The sequence below is a fragment of the Sceloporus undulatus genome, chromosome 1 (genome assembly GCF_019175285.1).
Source record: "Sceloporus undulatus isolate JIND9_A2432 ecotype Alabama chromosome 1, SceUnd_v1.1, whole genome shotgun sequence".
In the NCBI taxonomy this organism is placed as follows: domain Eukaryota; kingdom Metazoa; phylum Chordata; class Lepidosauria; order Squamata; family Phrynosomatidae; genus Sceloporus; species Sceloporus undulatus.
In genome coordinates this window covers 290,530,478-290,548,977 of record NC_056522.1, presented here as the reverse complement: position 1 = coordinate 290,548,977, position 18,500 = coordinate 290,530,478, and the positions used below count along the sequence as shown (strand labels likewise).

The window sequence follows — 18,500 nt, the reverse complement described above, 5'->3', positions numbered from 1 at the left end:
GGAAAATTATATGTCTGTACAATGTCCAGACTCATTTTAATTGAAAGTATTTGGTGAAACACAATAAGTGTGTTTCTAAAAGCTTGTTCCCCCTTGCTAACATAACTTCAAAAAATGATTTTAAAGACGTCCAGATTTAACAGTCTCTTAAGGATTATATGGTATGCATATGTCTGTTTTCCTGTCACCTCAACATAGTTGCAGTTCTTTATGCCTAGAAATAGATCAACATGTGTACTTTCTAGCATTCAGTTCAGGATATGTAGAGCCTGAGCACAATATTCCAAATAAGGATATATCATATATTCCTGGGACTCTGTTATGATGCTGGCCATCTTAGGCATCTTTCCCTTTTCGAATTGTCCTTAAATTGACATTTCTATTGATTGCCACTGCTCCAAAACCACTCCTGGGAAAACATATTCAGTTTGGAATGCAATACAATATATGGCAAATGGGTTGCTTCCCAATGTGCTTCATTTCTTACTTACACAGAATCTCTTCTGCTATTTTGCTTCTCATTTATATTGACTGGAAATATATTTTTTAAAAAAAACCTCAGATCTTATTATGATGATTATAACATAATCAATCTGTTTCTCTCTGCCAACTTAGCATTGGTTTCCACAGAAATCTTTCAGGGACTTTGCTATTCCTTCTTTCCATTGTGATTGCATATGTTTTATAAAGATCAGCTGAAAATCCCACCATGATTATGGTGGGGTTTTTTTGTTTTGTTTTTTAGAGTTTTGAAAGTAGCTCCAAGTAACACAGGGGCTCGACAGATCGCCTTGAAAGGGCAGGTTGCAGCCACCCGTTTTTACTCCTGACAGAGGCTGCACCAAGCAAACGGCACAGCTTATGTCAGGACTAGTTTCTACAGTGGGCGCCATGAATGTGCCATTAGTGCACTGTCTTGCATCTATGATGCAAGCACAGCACTGTTATGTGCAGATGCTGCACCACACTTGTGTCATCATAGCAGCCCCCATGTGGCTGGGAGGCCGCCATGGTGGTGCCACCTCTGTGCACTAGGGCTTGGGACCATGCAGTTGCTCTGCAATCCCAAGCTCTAAAATCAGCCCCAGACTGCCGCTTTCCAGCAGTCTGTACCAGGCCACAGTTAATATCAACTAGTTAACTGGTTGTTTCCAAAACTTTAAGAAAGCATGATCATGAGTGAGATCAGGGTCATATTGTAAGGAACTGTCCATTTAGTTGATGAATACAGCTTGGTCACTGCCAGAGAAAATTGGAAAACTTGTGCACTGCTTGACCCAGGGCAAACTGCTTTGTCACCTTCCCCTCAAACTATTAAAAATGAGTGGTCATTATTTTGCCCTGGCTTTTATTAAAATCAAGTCATTTTCTCCTGCTTGTGGACAGCTGTGAAATAGTATGTGAGCACTTCTACTGCACACTAGTAGCCTGTAGAACAGATTGCTATATAAAGTCTTTTGTGAGGCATAGAAGGGATAAATGTTTATGGCAATAATGTCCAGGTGTGGTAATTGGTATAAAGTATTACGCCTGTCATCAGACTTCAGTGACTCATACATGCACACAACAGACACATGTATATAGGATGTGTGCCAGACTTTATTGAGCTCAATCAACCCCTGTGTGAACAGGAAATATATATACTATATTGGTCTATTTTTTTTTTTGTCAAAGACATTATTATGTTAAAAAAATGGAGACAAGATATTTTTGGACTACAAGCCCAAGAATCTTCATGTTAGTTCAAGGATTCTGGGATTGGTAGTTCAAAACTAACTTTTTCAAGCTCCAGAAGGAATAATACAAACAAACAAATCCACGGTTTAAGTGCTATAATATTTTGGCTGGTGTGATTTGCTTCTAAGTAAATGCATATAGATCTGAGCTGTAAATAAAAATTAGCACTTCACAAGATATGGAAATCACTAAAAACAAAACATGAAATAGCATATCCTCCTGCAGAAATTCTGCATCTACTTAAAAAAATATGTACAGCGAGTTGCTTTTTCAAGCAGCTGCTACTGGTCTTGGAAAGAGGACATTCTCAAAAGGGCTTGCCTTGCTCTCCTGCCAATCTTGTTCTGCTGAAGGGTGGATTGTGTGCCAAGGAAAGCTTTAAAAGGGCATTTAAAAAGAACACCCAAAACTATATCTTCTCCTTTGAGTACAATAGAAACATCAGAGTAACAAATGTTTTGAAGCCTGTATACCTTAGACCCCTGGGGATTTCTAAGCTATCATCCAATAATATTTCATAAAGGAAGGATGTGCTTTGTTGGCTTGGTTGGACTAAAAATATCATCCTGTCTGTCTCTCACAGTATCTACTGGTTTAAGAGAAATTTCTGTTGGCCTATGCAATATGTACATAGAGCCTGTGTGCCCTCCAGTGGTACATTGCGTATTTGCAAGTGCTGGAACAATTTTTCTTTCACAAGCTTAAAGACAATGTGCATTCTCAAGATCTTTAGGAATATTATTGACTGATCAATTGATTGACTGATTGCTTTACAGGAGTGTGAAGGGCTTGGCAAACTTCATCCTGCAAATCTGTTGAAAGATCTAGTGGGTCTTCTTTGTGTTTTATCAATATTTCTTTAATCTTTGGCAAGAAGTTGACAGACAACAGAACATCTTATTGTCTCATTATTTAATGATTTTATATTATTGCCAGTCAACAAACAACACTCACGGTCTGTAAGGGACCTGCATTCTAATGCTCTTCACTACTTGGAGACTATTGCCTGACACTTCCTTATTCGTGTGCTGTTTTTAGTATACTGTCCAGATTATACTGAATCATATTCACAGTAGCACATCAACACCAATACCACCCCATCATGAAACAACCAAAACAAAGTCCTTGAGTTCAATACCATTTTTATCTAGAGTTCTGGTATTGTATTGAGGCAGGGTTCCCAAGATATGAGTAAGGTACTGAAGAAAGAAGTTACTGTTCTGTTCTCTTCTGTTCTCTTATGAATAAAAAGAAAAAAAGAAAAAAGCTGGACAGAAACAAAGCCAATTCATCTGACAGTAATCACTACCTTGTTTGAAAGATGAGAATTTGTGTGGAGTCTCCCCCAACTCAGTGTTCTCCAGGTGTGTTGGGGCCAGAGCAGAAAGGCACAAAAGAATGGCCTGAGTTCACTCTGGCCACAAGTGGGTCAGAACCCCTCTGACCGCACAGCCCACTCCCTGTATGACATCTGTGAATATGAATGCAGGCTGTGAATGCAGGGGCTGACAGGCATCACCAGGAGTCAGTTTATCTCAACTCCTTTTTGCTCCAGTCTTAAGGACCGGAGCATGGCTTTGCAATAGCAATAGCAGCTACATTTCGATACCACTTCCTACTGAACCAAGCCATCTCTAAGCAGTTTACAACATGTAAGCTAATTGCCCCCCAAAAGCTGGGTATTTATTTTAACAACCTCTCAATGATGCCAGAGTGAGTTGACCCTGGAGCCCCTGTCTGGAATCAAACTCACATCTTTGTGGCTGTGAGTGGGTGAGTGGGTGCAATATTGACATTTAACCATTGCGCCACCAGGGCTTTGGCATGGCTTCCTGCCACTTTGGAGCCATTCGTCGTCTCAACGCCATACCTCCAAAGGAGCCGCTTCATTTTGATTGTCTGTTTCACTCCTTATATTCAGTGGCAGCTAGTGGTTTACATGTCTGTTGAGCAGTCAGTCTGATTTTGTGATATTTAAAGGAACTGTTGAATATTTTGTGGAGAAAGGGATCAGAATCTTAAATACTATCTCCTTTAAAGTTCAGATTAAAAGCTGGAACATGCAAGGCACCAGTCATTGGTTTGGTAACAAAGCCCATTACGGCTGGAGAGGGGATGAGAATTGCACTCCAGATCACATGGAGGGCATCAAAATTGAGAAATACATTATTATTATTATTATTATTATTATTATTGTGTTCATTTATATCCCCCCTTTTTACCAACAATGAGACTCAAGGCAGCTAATTACATTTTAAAACAATAAATATTAAAAATACTACAATGTTAAATGAAAGTATAAAAGATACAATTAAACAGTCATATATTAAAATAATTAAATATTAAAATGCTTTAAAAACAATAAAAATAAAAGCTATATACAGACCCTTAAAAATGTCAAAACCATCACCAAGATATAAATATGGGCTAGACATATACATTAATATAATGGTAAGCTGACCATGTGGCCAAAAGTACACTTTCTTGAAATGAGAAAGAAAATATCTCTTTAAGGGGAAAAATATTTTTGAATGTCCGAAAAAAGTTGCAGTCTCTTCACTTGCCATCTTGTAGTCCAGCTTTAGGCTAGCTATTTGCCATAATAAATGAATTGAAAGCAGTCCATCTTGAAGATGGGGTGAAGGGCAATTTCAGATTTGCTTTATGTAATAATACTAGAATTAAAACTTAAAGTGATATAGGGAAACAAAGAAAAAGTATCATACTTCTTTACACATCACTTTATTAAAATGTGGAATTTGCTAACATGTAATGGCTACCAATTTGGAGAGTTTTCTTTTTTAAAAAATTAGACAAATTCATAGATTGGGTGGTCTGTGGCTCCTAGTCATGACTGACACATACTTCATCAGTACCAGAGGCAATAGGCCTCTGTATATTGTGGAGTTGGCGACTTTGTCTCCCTTGTTAACCCCAAGGGGACCATAACAACATTTTCCCCCAGAAATGGAAGTGACAAGATATTACTTTTGATTTTCCCACAATATACAAAGAACTATTGCCTCTGGTACTGATCGAGTGTGTGTCAGTCATGACTTAGGAGCCACAGACTGCCCAATCTATGAATTTGTCTAATCTTTTTCCAATCACTGTTTGATTATTTTGGGAAGAAGATGTATGTGTCAAGGAGTGGTGGTAACTAAAACCACCCTGTGTGTGTGTGTGGAGGGGTGTGTGTCTGTATGTTTGGGTGAGGAATTAAGCCAAAGACTGCCAAAATTGTATTCATAAATGGGGTGTAAGAGGACAGTGAAGTCGTGGAGGGCTACAAAAATGGGGTTGGGCTGCATTCACTCTGCAAGAATAATCCAGTTTGACACCACTATAACTGTCATGGCTCAATGCTATGAAATTTTGGAAATTGTAGTTTTGTGAAACATTTATCCTCTGTCAAAGAGCTCTAGTGCCACAACAAAATACAGTTCCCAGGATTCCATAGTATTGAGCCATGGCAGTTAAAATGGTGTAAACTGGATTATTTCTTCAGTGCGGATGCAGCCAAGGAGTGTGCAGGGTTGCCCAAGACCTACTTGTAGGCTTCCCACGGACATCTGAATGGCCACTGTGTGACTGTAATCCTGAATTAGATAGGCCTTTGGTCTGATCCACCATGGCTCTACTTATCATCTTACTTACGTCCTTCTGTTTCAGCTGTATCAGCATTCTGCCATCATTATGCAGCTTCTGTATATGTTTTCTATATTCTGTCTTCTTGTTAATTTATTAAACACCTGTTTATATTCTTCAGCATTCAGCAACAAGCATATTTCCTCAGTCATCAGCAACCTCCTTTTGGTAAAGTGCCATTGCAGGACATTATTACACATAAAACAGCACAGAAAGAAAGTGTGCTGTCCTATAAAGAAGGCAGGTTCTGCATAACCATCTGAAGGCTTAGGAGAGAAGGGGAGGAATGTCTCACTTAATGGATAAATATCCTGGAAAGAAATCTTGCACATGGAAAATATAAGTAGGTGCTTGAAAACACACACTATAGAATTCCCCAGGAATCTAAAGTGTTCCAAATTGTAGATCCAGTTTCTTTAAGCTTCTGCTGTTGAAATTTGACTCATTCATAAATGAAACTACCTTTATGGAGAACGGTCATTTTCTATGTATAAAACTGGCATTAATCTGGATCTGAAGGGGAATAATTAGCAAATAAATAAGTGCAATTACCGTTCTGTTAATTTTAATGCAGTCTTAAATGGAAGATCAAGGAGATGTGAAGCTGTGAACCTACTGTCTAATCCCAAACTCTGCTGATTAGTGCCGGCTACAGTGAACTGTGTGTGTGTGTGTGTGTGTGTGTGTGTGTGTAACTGCCAGGCTTTTCAACCTAGCAGATTATTTTTTAAATCTCTCCATTGCATTCATTGGGAAAAGATTCTAACTAATCCAACCCCAGGCTGATGTAACTGGTGGCTCAATACATGCCCCTCTTGGCACAGTGAAATGGTTTGGGATCCATTATATCTAATGTTGTCTTGAAACTACAATATACTCAACCCCAGAACATCCTGTTTTGAAGCATTATGCTCATGCTTCATTTACAGTTCCTTGGTCTGAACTGGGTTACTGGAACAGCCAGAAAACTCTGATAGGCTGAACTTTTCTCTATTGGTAGAAGGGTACTTCTGCCCTATTGGGTTTTCTCTCTAATGAGTTGCAATGCTGTAAGGTATTACATTTTGTATTGGTGAACAGTACATCCTACAGTAGCTATACTACTGATATGAATATTGATTCAACATTGTGAATGCTTTGGTCTTTTTTCCCCTCAGCCATGTATGTAGTTTGATGAAGAGAAGACAATCCTGTCAGTCAGGATTCTGTATATTTTATAAAGGTTTTTCTTTTTATTGGTTTTATAGGCACATTTATTTTATTTTTTATTTTTATTTAAAAAATAACTTGCATACTTTGAAACAGTGCCTAATCATTTAATATTGATTAAATCAACTTTCATCATTAGCTTCTGAATCAGTTTCCACTTGTTCTATTAAAAAAAAGATAGCTAAATGATTTTTTTTCCTTTCTGACATTTATAGAAGGTATCTGTAAAATGCAGTGCAGTGCACAGTGAACATAGAGATAGTTCTGTTTGTCCAGTGCAGAGTGTAGAGAGGCATTTTTGGCACAGGATGGCATATAACACTTGGAGGAAGAACAAGTTCATTCACCTCTGATGTTGTGGGTGTTGTTATTGGCCCCTGTAATATTGCTCCCAAAGTAGATGTGGGGACAAAGTTGGCATCTGGGTTTGTAGCAAGGTTTTGCCCTTTCATTACTATGCTTGTTATATATCCCATTGTAAGTGAGCATTTGTTTAATGTTTGGAGGCTGTCTGTAGACCAATAAAGTCCTGCCGCCCAGAACTTATGAGAGGGCTTTATTATTCTCCAGAATTACAGTAGGTATAGCTCACTGATGATGCATTTGAGTGATCTCAGCTGGGTACTGTAGGTGACCCCCTAGGGGTGTTCTGTCATTTTACATTTTTGCTCTACCATTTAATAGATGGTTCCTGGGTATTAATCCTTGCTTGTTCCTTTGTTTATTCACCTCCTTAGGTGTGTATTGTACTTTGAGAAATGCCTGTTGTAAATCCAAGAGCTCTGAGTCTCTGTCTTGGATCTGAGCAGATGCGGTTATATTAAAGAGTTTGGCTGTAGATAATACATTTTGTAATGTGTTCTGATTGAAAACTGGAAGCATGTAAGTATGTGTAGCGACCAGTCGGTTTTTGATAGAATGTGGTGCATAGAAGTCCACTGTGTACTTGCACAATGATGTAAAAAAATGTATTTGTTGTGTGGATTGTTCCAGGCCAAGTTTGATGGTAAGGTGGAAATTGTTAAAATCTTGATATAATTTCTCAGGTAATTGCTTTCCGTGTAGCCAAATTATAAAGATGTCATCAAATCACAGGCAGAAGAAAGGTTTTTGGGTGCATGTGCTGAGGAAATGTTTGCATGCTCTGGCATCATAGCAATATCACCAGCTTGGAAGTATGTATTATTTCCCAAAGTGAAGTAGTTATGAGTAAGTTCAAAGTGACAGAGTTTTTCAAGGAATTCACCACCAATGTACAGAACTGAATTCAAATGGACACAATGCAAGATCCTCTGTCTACTACCCCAAAAACACAAATGAGACAATCCAGGAAGGCCTATTGTCTCAAGCGTAATAATAATAATAATAATAATAATAATATATATATATATATATATATATCTCCATCCATCCATCCATCCATCCATCCCGCTCTTTTCTCAGGACTGGGACTCAGAGCAGCTTCACAACAATTAAAAAACAAACAAACAAAAAGTACAATTAAAACATTTTAAAAATAAATAGATAAATGACATGCATTAAACAGAATGATTAAACTAGTCCAGCATTTCTGCCTGTTCTTATAGATATTCCCTAAATGCCTGTTTGAACAGGTAGGTCTTCACCTGCCATTGGAAAGCCATCAAGGAGGGAGCCGTTCTTATCTCCCTGGGCAGGGAGTTCCAGAGTCTAGGGCCAGTCGCTGAGAAGGCCCTCTCTCGTGTCCCCACCAAACGTGTTTGTGAAGGTGTTGGGATGGAGAGAAGGGCTTCTCCAGAGGATCTCTAATAATAATAATAATAATAATAATAATAATAATAATAATAATCCATTTATATGTCCCACCTCTTCCAAGGATCAAAGTGGGTTTACATCATTAAAATAATACAATACAACTAAGCAATCAATAACATACTAATATTGAATTATACATCCCTATTAGTTCCTTAAAATCTCCAAACATATACCATCATACTTAGAGAGGGGGGTCTTAATCATCATCTCTATACCAAATCCAATGGGAAAGCCCACTGGAAGAGATCTGTCTTTAGTGCCTTCTTAAAGGCATCCAAGGTGATGATAAGAACCCTCACTATTGAGATATCTGGATATATGGGCTCAATTTTCAAGCCATATACCACCAACACTCCAAGCTATGTGAAGGAAACAAGTGATTTCCTGAGGAAAATACAGTCCATCCACAGCCTCTGATTCACAGCATCCTACCCACTATGGATGTAGAATCATTATAAACCAATAGCTCACACCAGGATGGGCTATAAACTATTAAGAATTAGGGCCATACAGTAATATGGCCTCTCTTGAATGAGTTCAAACAGCGTTTTTGAGGAGCATATTTCAGGTTGCCCAATGTGTACCAAATGCTGTACTTTGAAGGGAAGCAGGAGTCAGTAACATCGAATTCAATCTGTGGATAAACATCTTTACTTATTGGTTAAAGTTACATAACAACCATGGTGGAATGTCCCAGTTAAATTTGCTAGACAACTATAAATCCTCTTGGGAAACAGCTATCCATAGGAAATTGAGCCTTTTTGGACTTTCCAGTGATACCATTCTAAAGTTAGGATTAGATCAAGAGAAATCAGTTCTAAGGCAAAGGATTCTAGATACTGAAGGTCAGACAGAAAGTGCTGCCTTTTCCAATTACTCATTTGCAAACAATCAAATGTTGTTTTATAATCTAGCTATATACTTATATTATGTTACAGTGCCTAAATTTAGGAGAGCTTTATAATTAGCTCGATTCAATGTTCTCCCAACAGCAGTACTGGAAGGGAACTATAGGGAAATCCCCTATGAATTCTGATTCTGTCCTTGTGATACTGGTGCTATAGAAACTACAGCTCATGTGCTTTTGTACTGTCGATTTTATAAGGACATTCACCACCAGCTGATTACCCCTCTTTTAACTAAATTTCCGGGACACACTGATGTTTTTTATTTATGCTATCTGTTGTATAGTCAGAACCAAACTGTTATACTTAAAGTAGCAAAATTTTGCTACATTATGTGTAAAATACATCTCCAGATGGTCAGTGACGATTGATGTTAGATAGCAGAAATTGATTTTGTTTCTTGTTTTAATAGTTGTATTCTATTTTTGTCTTGGTCAATGACCAAAATAAATTGTTGTCTTGTTAAGAATACCATCCTGAATGAGGCTAAAGCTGACCTAGCCATCAAAGCCTGTCACACATACCTACATGCCTCTTATTTCCACTCAGTTTCTTCCCAGTCTTAAAAATGCTTCCGCAATCCTTTTGTTTCCCCATTCCCTGCCTCCTTTTTATGCTAACTTGGCAGATAAGAAATGGCATTTCCAACAGGCTATGAGATGCCTATGATATCAAATATGCTTCTAGCCATACCTAATTATTAACTGTTATTATCCCTCATTAGTTTCTTATTCTATTGTTTCGCATATAGAAGATTAAAAATCATAGTAGGAAGCAGCAAAGCAAAAAATTAACAAATTTTGAATTAAAAATGTCTCTACAAAACTTTTCTAGCTGCAATCTTCTGTCTGGTTAGGTTACTTAAATTTCACGGACTTCTGTTGGATCGTAACAGCCTGTTGCTGGATTGTATGTTTTATACTTCTGGCTTCACGGTTGCCTTTCCTGTGATTACTTCTTTTTCTTTCTTTCATGAAACATTGAAGCATAATGTTTAAAAATACAACAAAAAGCTTCTCAGAAGCAAGCCAATAATGTGTTTTACACAGAACTGTGAAGTAGCATGCCTATGAGTGTTTCATATGCTTGCCACAGCCAGTTTTTCATCACATAGACAAATTCAACTTTTTGTTCTGTGCTGAATGTTGTTGGTCACAATTTGATTGGATTAAATATCCTGCTCAACTCCCACCCCCACGCACACTTGCTTACCAAATCGACACATGAAGAAATAGACTTTAGACAAAATAGACAAAAACAAAGCTTCAGCAACAGGAATTCCTCTTTACTTAAGGGGGGTGGTGTCATGCTTTTGGGGTTTTTTTTGTAAAAAAATCCCTCAAATGTAGATCTTGCAAAGAAAGAGCCCCTTTGTGGCATCCTAATAACTCATAATATAGATTGATATGATTCATAAACAGCTCTTGGAATTATTATACAGTGGTACCCCGGGTTACGAAATTAATTCATTCCGCGGCGCCCTTCGTAACCCGAAAGATTTCGCAACCCGAAAAAGCCATAGCCGCTAGCGCTGGAAGCCGCGATTTCGTGCGAAAAAGCGCCGAAAAGCACCAAAAAATTTTTTCGTAAGCCGAAAAAAAAACGTAACCCGGAACAGTTTTTTCCTATGGAATTTTTTCGTATCCCGGAAATTTCGTAACGCGGTGCTTTCGTATCCCGGGGTACCACTGTATAGTTAAAAAGGTTCATGCTTTAGTTTTAACATTCTTAGTAGCAACATCAAATTTTATGCATGTCTGGCATTTATTTTAGAATGCAATGCAGTTAAGGTTTAGATTTGCAGTGATTTTCTTCTCTCTCCAGTACTTTCTCCTATAGGAGAGTCAGTGAAGCTAGTGAGCAATAGTAATGCAAAAAGCCCATTACATTGGCTGGATGTTGAAATATTTTAAGGAAAAGTGTACTTTATTTCAGTGCTCAGCACTGTTCTTAATACTGTTACAGTGTCTTATTGTTTTAGCAAACTGCTCAGCTATGGATCCATTTAAACATATGTACATCTGGAAGAACAATGAATTTAGCAACATCTCCCGTAGTGCAAATAAATTTACAACAGTGTAATATTACCACATTTGTTTCATTGCACTGCCAGCACACAAGCCTAAAGCGAGGGGAAATGATACAGTATTGAAAAAAATGGTGATATTTTCCAAGAAATTGCCTTAAGAAAAAATGATAACACAGTCTGGAATACAGTAGTAGGGGATGCACAGAATGTAATCATTCGTGTTGATTCTCTCTGAAAAGTTCCTAAGAGAAAATGGTAGAAGAATTATAGTGCAATTATTTGGATGGAATTCAACAATAAGCAAGCAAAGATCCACTCATTCAATTCACTTTTTCTTCAAGAAGTCTGGTGACAACACTGTGTCCACCATTACTGTCATCTGGAAACAAACCAGTTTAGAAGATGATCAACTAGTTGAGGGGCTGCACATTGGGGGAAGAGCAGCAGGCTGCTACCAGGCACAGATCTTCTTTTGCCTAAGGACAAGTGTGGTATTCATTGTCAGAGAACATGTAATTTTCTGTTTGAACTCTCATCATATATCAGTGCTCCTGTATGTCTTGTACATCGTCAGTGGCTGGGTTAATTGCCAGTGTTGCACACGTTTCTATATACCAAATGTTATTTTTCCTTTCCCGTGGGCCGTAAAGTAAATTAAAGCTCCATTAATCTCCCTTCTGCCACCCAGGCAAAGCCACTTACAGGTTTTGATCAGTGTAGTGACTTTTCGGAAGGCTTTTAACTTATTTTTACTCAGGGAATTCACTCTGGTCAAACCTATGAACATACTTTTTTTAAAGTAAGTTATTGTGATACTTTGTGGTTCAGATCCAAATTCTGAAAGGGTGATTCTCAAAATTGTACCTATGCTAGAAAGTTCCTTGATGGCAGTTAGAGAATTCAGAAAGATGAAACCTTTAAAGATGACTTGTTTTAGCATGGAGGATTTTAATTCACTTCTTCAGGTTCACAGAAATTGTTGATTGAAATCTACAAAAGTCCATGCTAAAATAAGCAAGCCTTTAAAAGATGTTGCTACTCTCTAGTTTCTTTTCTTTTCCTTTTTTTAAAATAATGAAACAAAACTAATATGGCTAGCTATCTGAAAGGAAATTCAACTGTATGTAGCTATCCTATTCAGTGGGGGGAAGTCCTACTTTTTTGTGTTGTACAATTTATGATCAACTCAATCATAAATATTTCACAGGGAGTTTCCAATCATCAGGGTGTGCTGTATTAATTGAAGCCAAACACTGCCTTGGTGCCTTCTTCCCCATCCCTGCCAATAAATGTCCTTCTTCCCCATCCCTGCCAATGAATGGTCCAGTGCTTGGATGCTGCCTTGAATAAAGTGGACATTGTGCACGGAAGTACTGAATACCTCTTTCACAACTTCTGAAAAAGACATGTGTGCATGGGCCCAAATGCAAAGGGCATAGGCACGTGATGAGATGTAAAATTTCTGGAAATTTAGAAACCATGAGAGATAGAAAGAAAAACCATTTTCTTTCCCTGAAAAATATGGATAAATTGAAAAATTCTGTATTAACCTGTTGCAGAATGAAGTCTTACATTAGAAACACAAAATTTGTGGCGTGTCCTTCTTTGGAGGTCTTTAAACAGAGCCTTGAAGGCCATCTGTTGGGGGTGCTTTGACTGGGAGTTCCTGCGTGGCAGAAGGTTGGATTTGATAGCCCTTGAGATCTCCTTCAACTCTATAATTCTATAATATTCCAGGTTGGGGGGAGGCTTCGGGGAAAAAACTGAGTTCCCCCCAATTTTTTTATTTTATTCTGGGCCTTCACATCTCTATGCACACATGGACAGTAATCCCATGTTATGTGTGCATTTGTAAACAGTATTCTGGCCATTATATTTTTTTGGGGGGATGGATATACACCTATGAATTTTTAATGATGGAAAATTGTTAAAACATAGTAAAGTCTAATTCAGACAAACCTGTTTAAAGCGCATGTATCATGCAGGTGAAAGAGCCAAGATTATCAGTGACGCCTCAACTAGAGTGGATCAAGTTGCAAAATGTAGGCTGTGTGCCATGCAATGTATGGAATACCTTTTAATTGCTAGCATGGAATATTTTTTAGGATTCATCCCTCACTCCCAACAATTCAACTAGGTTTATTCTGGTTTGGATTTTTAGTGTTTTCAACAATAATTTGTACTTTGTAAATATGAATGCTTGGCTTTTAAGTCTTTCCGTTTCTTCCCTCTTTCCCCCCCTTTTCCTTTGAAAATATAGATGCTGCACAACAAGCACGTGATGGTCCGTGTAGGAGGAGGATGGGAGACATTTGCAGGGTACTTGCTGAAACATGACCCATGCCGAATGCTGCAGATCTCGCGGGTGGATGGGAAAACATCACCAATCCAGAACAAGTCTCCGACCATCAAGGACATGAATCCAGACAGTTACTTAGTTGTTTCTGCCCATTACAAATCCAAAAGGGAGATTAAATGAAAAGTTTCTCTTCTCATTTCATTGGGGACTGTGTATGTATAGGCCCACACTATCTTCTCAAGTGTAGTGAAATTAGTTTCAAAGGACTTGTGAAAATTACATGCAGACTGGAAATGACAGCCCATTTTTGTGGACTGTTGAACTGTAGAGCTATTTATTTCTAGTACTGTATCATTTTTTATAGCAAGTTACTCTTGATAGGTTAAGTACTACAATCAGATAAAAATCGACATATATTTTTAGCCAAATTATTACTCTATGAATGTATTCTTAGAATGACTTAAACAATATGACTCACATTCAAGTAATAAAATGTGATATATTTGTATGAAAAATATATATGATTTCCAACAATTTGCCCCAGTCCAGAGTTCTATGTAGCTCAGTGGCAGAGTATACCCTTTGTATGCATAAACTCTCAGATGTGCTTCCAATTTCTGAATGTAGAAGGTAGTGGATCAGAGCTTGGAAGACTGATTTTTTTTTTTTTATTACAGCTCCTCTAGGTATTTTTCTTTAGTTGTCTAGAAAGTAATTTTTACAAGCTGTGAGTAAGGAAGCTTTCTTCCTAAGTGCCTGAGATGGAGTAAATGGTTAGATTAACCAATACTTGGCTTCTCTCATCTGATATATAACTCTTTCATTGTTTCAACATCCAGGGAGTTCCCATCCTTGATTTTCTCATGTATTATTTTTTGGTCTCCTCATTGAGTCTCTTCATTGAAATGAATGGATCTTCTTTTATAGTTGGAAGATTTCTTTTCCTGCTTGCAACAATCACTCAAAAATTGCTTGACCAGGTGACAGTTTCTTTACTATATGAGATGACAAGCAAGCATACTGGACGCCATCTGAAGGAAGATACCTGCATTAATGTCAAAATTCCTTCTTTTATAGGTAGTGCTAATCAGTATAAGGAAAAAAAACATGCATTAGTTGTGGCATATAGAACAAACTAACAAAAACCTCTAATACAGAATTAAAAAGTTGGCAGTGCTAGTGAAAACAACATTAAGAAAAAAAATCTGTTTCAGTTTTAGGTGGACAAGCAGTAATAGGAACAAGTGTTAAGGTCATTTTCACCCTTATATTTCATAATCCTTTGGTAGCCAATCCATATGCCCAATCCCAGAGGGATTGTAAAAGTAACAAAGTATTCCTATGTTCCATATGTTAAAGGAAAATGTGGAGTACTGTACAGTAATGCCTTTTATTTGGAAGTTGTATCTGTATTTTGAAATTGGCACAAAAGGTGACATGAGCTTTCAAAGCTGATCTCTTGCTTTCTGCATGTGTGTCTCTTCCTTGCCACAGTTCATGAGCTGTTGAGGCACTTTTACACTCTAAATCATCTTTCTCAAATTGTGTTCTGTTTTGTATGGGGACAAAAAATCCAGATGCCTGTATCATATCTGATTCCACCCCCACCCCTCAGAGCAAATAATAGTTATAAAAGAGAATAAACTATGGCTCGGTCCAGACGGACGTGAAAGGACACCCTTGTCATATGTGAGGGGCAATGCTTCTAGACGCCTTGCCCCTCACACATGACGAGGGCATCAAAATGGCGGTGTCCTGTACAGATGGGTGCCACCATCGTTACATGCCAGACGCATAGCGTCTGCATGTCGCGGCACCATTATGACACCGCGAGTGCACCATTGGTGCACTGTGATGTCATAATGGCATTGCAAGAAGAACCCACTTTTTGCGGGTTCTTTTCGGTACACAGGGAAGTCCCGCGGTCTAGAGACTGCGGCTTCCCCATGGACCAAAACTAGGTGCCGGGAGATCGTCCTTTTTGGACAGTCTGTCTTGCACCTATATCACTGAAATAGTGCAGGGAAAACGTTCAGTATCCTTTTTCTATTGCGTCTCCATGTTCACAATAGAAAATTAATCCAATGCCTTAATTTAGAAGACAACACAGTAGGAAGTCATTGGCATCTTTCAGTGTAAGATATAGTTTGGCTCACAAAGTTTAACCCTGGTGTTCTTTAAAACCTCCGTCAGTTAAAATTATGGGCTGGATCTAGACCTGTTCCTTCCATTTGGAAGGGGCTTGGATCCAGCAGAGGTTGTCCACTGGAGAAAGAGGTTGAAGTAATGATTTCTTGCCCTGAATAAGCTCTATTCAGGACAATCCTTAGAGTAGCATGTCAGATATGTAGGCCAGAATTCTAATAAGGACATCTGTGCACGTAACTTTCACTTTTATTTATGTCCTTTTTCAGGTGCAGCAGAAGTTCTTTCCTTCCTCCCTCCTTCCACAGTGTCCACCCAACTTACTGAAAAAATGGTTAGGCTACCCTGTACATGTCAGGGATGATGGGAGTTGTAGCTCTTCACCTCTGGCTTGAACTCACCACCTGGTTGTGCACCGCGCTGACCAGTTTTGGCCAGTGGTTATAGCTTAGCAGAGTTACAGAGAATAGGCTGAAGACCCTGACAAATTCTCCAAGCCTTCTCACTCTTGCTTCCACAGAAGTCTTCACCCTTCTTCTTCAGGATCCAGCTGGTTCTTGTAGCTTCACCCAAGACACCAGACAACTCAGTAGTCTTATATAAAAGATCTACTTTATTCTACTATATACAGCTCCAAAACTATCCAACTCAACTCCTCACTATCCACTCTTACTACCCACTCTACAACCCACAAAATACATTGGGATGCATAGTCATTATTATAGTCAATGCATGGTACCACCCACTGTTGTCTGTTTCCACCCAGTAGGCGTGTACACCATTCTCATTGGTTCTCCTGGTTCATCCTACAATTAGTGATTTCATCATCTCAGCCTTGACCACTTAACAATTGTCAGGTGTGTCCAATTATCCACTTTGCATTTCTTGTCCTTGGCATCCAGGACTTGTTAATTGTATTACCATTTACACCTGTGTGGTTCTCAATTGGCTTCTGCTGAGTCATCCTGACTCTCACATACATGTTTTATTTCATTTACTGTATATCCCATGTTGCTTTTTCCTTAACAGTACAATCATCCCAAGGTTTGTAGTAAGCAGGCAGGTTTAGCTACAACCCCATAGCCAGATGCTGAATGATGACATCAGCATTTACAGCAACCAAGGTCCTCTGGGATCTCAGGGGTGTTATGGTTATTTTGTGCTTTGACTATGGGGACATAGCCAGACATCTCTCCAAGCTTGCCTGCTTGATGTAAAACATGGTACGGCTATGTATCGTGGCTTCTGGTGCTTAACAGTAAGTTGGAGGAAGGGTATATGGATCAGGGTAGCATAGGTTCAGCATAGGCTGAAGGGATTTACCTAGGGATGAGGAAAGAACCATCAAATAACCATCACACCATTTCTCAATAAGTTTTGTTCTATCTGTAGATCTACTATACCTGGAACTAACTAGGATTCAGGCCATGAACACAATTCTGGATCTAACACTGTTGTGAATAAAGAGATACATGCTCATTGGTTAATCTAAACCAGTGGGCGGAAATTGTTGGAGGGGTTAAGGAGTGATATTGACCCATAAGGAGATCTGGGGGGGGGGCACACCCTCCATGGCACCTCTCCCAAAAAAATGATCACGGGCAAGGGTAGCTTCCAAATGCTCTGTAAGTGGTGTGTGGGTGTTTTTGCCATGTTTCCCCCTCCCCTGTTGGCCTCTTTACATCAGTAGACACCTTTTTTAAGTACATGAAATAATCTAGAAATCACTTCTGGTTCACCTCCTGTTTTAAAAATGGGATTTGCTGGGTGTAAAAAGGCCTGGAGAAAGCCAAAAAGGTAGTGAAATTGTCTCCAAACTCCCTAAGAGGGTGTATGGCATCATTTGGGGGGCAAAAAAATTGGGAGGTTTTTGGAAGAGCTTAACCAACCCCTGATCTGAAGGTCTTAAGTAATCTCACTTTTTCAGGAAAATAAGGAAGGCTAACCTGACAGTGATGGCGAGAGCCTAGTTCTGGGTTGCCTATTCAAATTCAAATATAAAGTGGAGGCAACTTCTGTAGAGGGAAATCTGTCCAGTATTTGCTCAGCCTTGCACCTTTCACAACTGACATCATCACTGATGGAGAAAAGAGATATTTGGCACCCAGTGTCGGGTGGCGAGACAGCATACATGGGTAGTAGGTTTCTCTAGGACAGGGCCACCTTGAGCCCCCCATCTCACCTGCACTGTGATAGGCACATTTTTAAGCAACAGGATGGGTATATTCCAATGGCAAACCCACATTTACCTCATACTGTCAACACAGTGTCACTGAAGAACTTGAACTAGAGACAGAGCTATACACTAAGGTGAGCCAGGCCACCTTTCTATTTAGACAGCCCAACAGTAAAGGCTGACCTTGAAAATGGTTGACTAGAAATGCAAGAGGGCTGAGACACTTCAGGTAAGAAGCTAACCTTTTGGAGTTTGTAGCATTCTCTATTTCACAACTTGTTTTCTTTGAGACTCTTTTCCCCACATCAAGCTTTAAGGATACTGACCAAGCCTTACCTATGGCCATGAAGAGATGCAAACGTGGAGTAGAAACCTTTTGGAGACTTACTCTAGCGTAACTAGGGGTATAAGTACTTTTTCAGACTTTGCAAGGAGGTATCCAATATCTTCTTGTGCAACAACAATAGCCAGATGGTGTTCATAACTCTGTCCCCAACCCAAAGGGTCACTGATAGTCTTGAGATATGCCAAAAGCCCCCTCACAGTATGACCTATCAG

The 18,500-nt window shown here is 38.9% G+C and overlaps 1 protein-coding gene across 5 annotated transcripts in view; it reads left to right on the top strand.

Moving 5' to 3' along the window:
• GAS2 (growth arrest specific 2) overlaps positions 1–15,405 on the top strand; it is a 154,168-nt gene extending 138,763 nt beyond the window's left edge. For all 5 annotated transcript variants that reach the window (XM_042446128.1, XM_042446387.1, XM_042446214.1 and 2 more), the window contains exon 8: positions 13,583–15,405. In XM_042446128.1, the coding sequence (XP_042302062.1) occupies positions 13,583–13,801 (219 nt within the window). In that variant the 3' untranslated portion in view covers positions 13,802–15,405. The remainder of the gene's footprint in view (positions 1–13,582) is intronic.
• Positions 15,406–18,500: the final 3,095 nt, after the last annotated feature.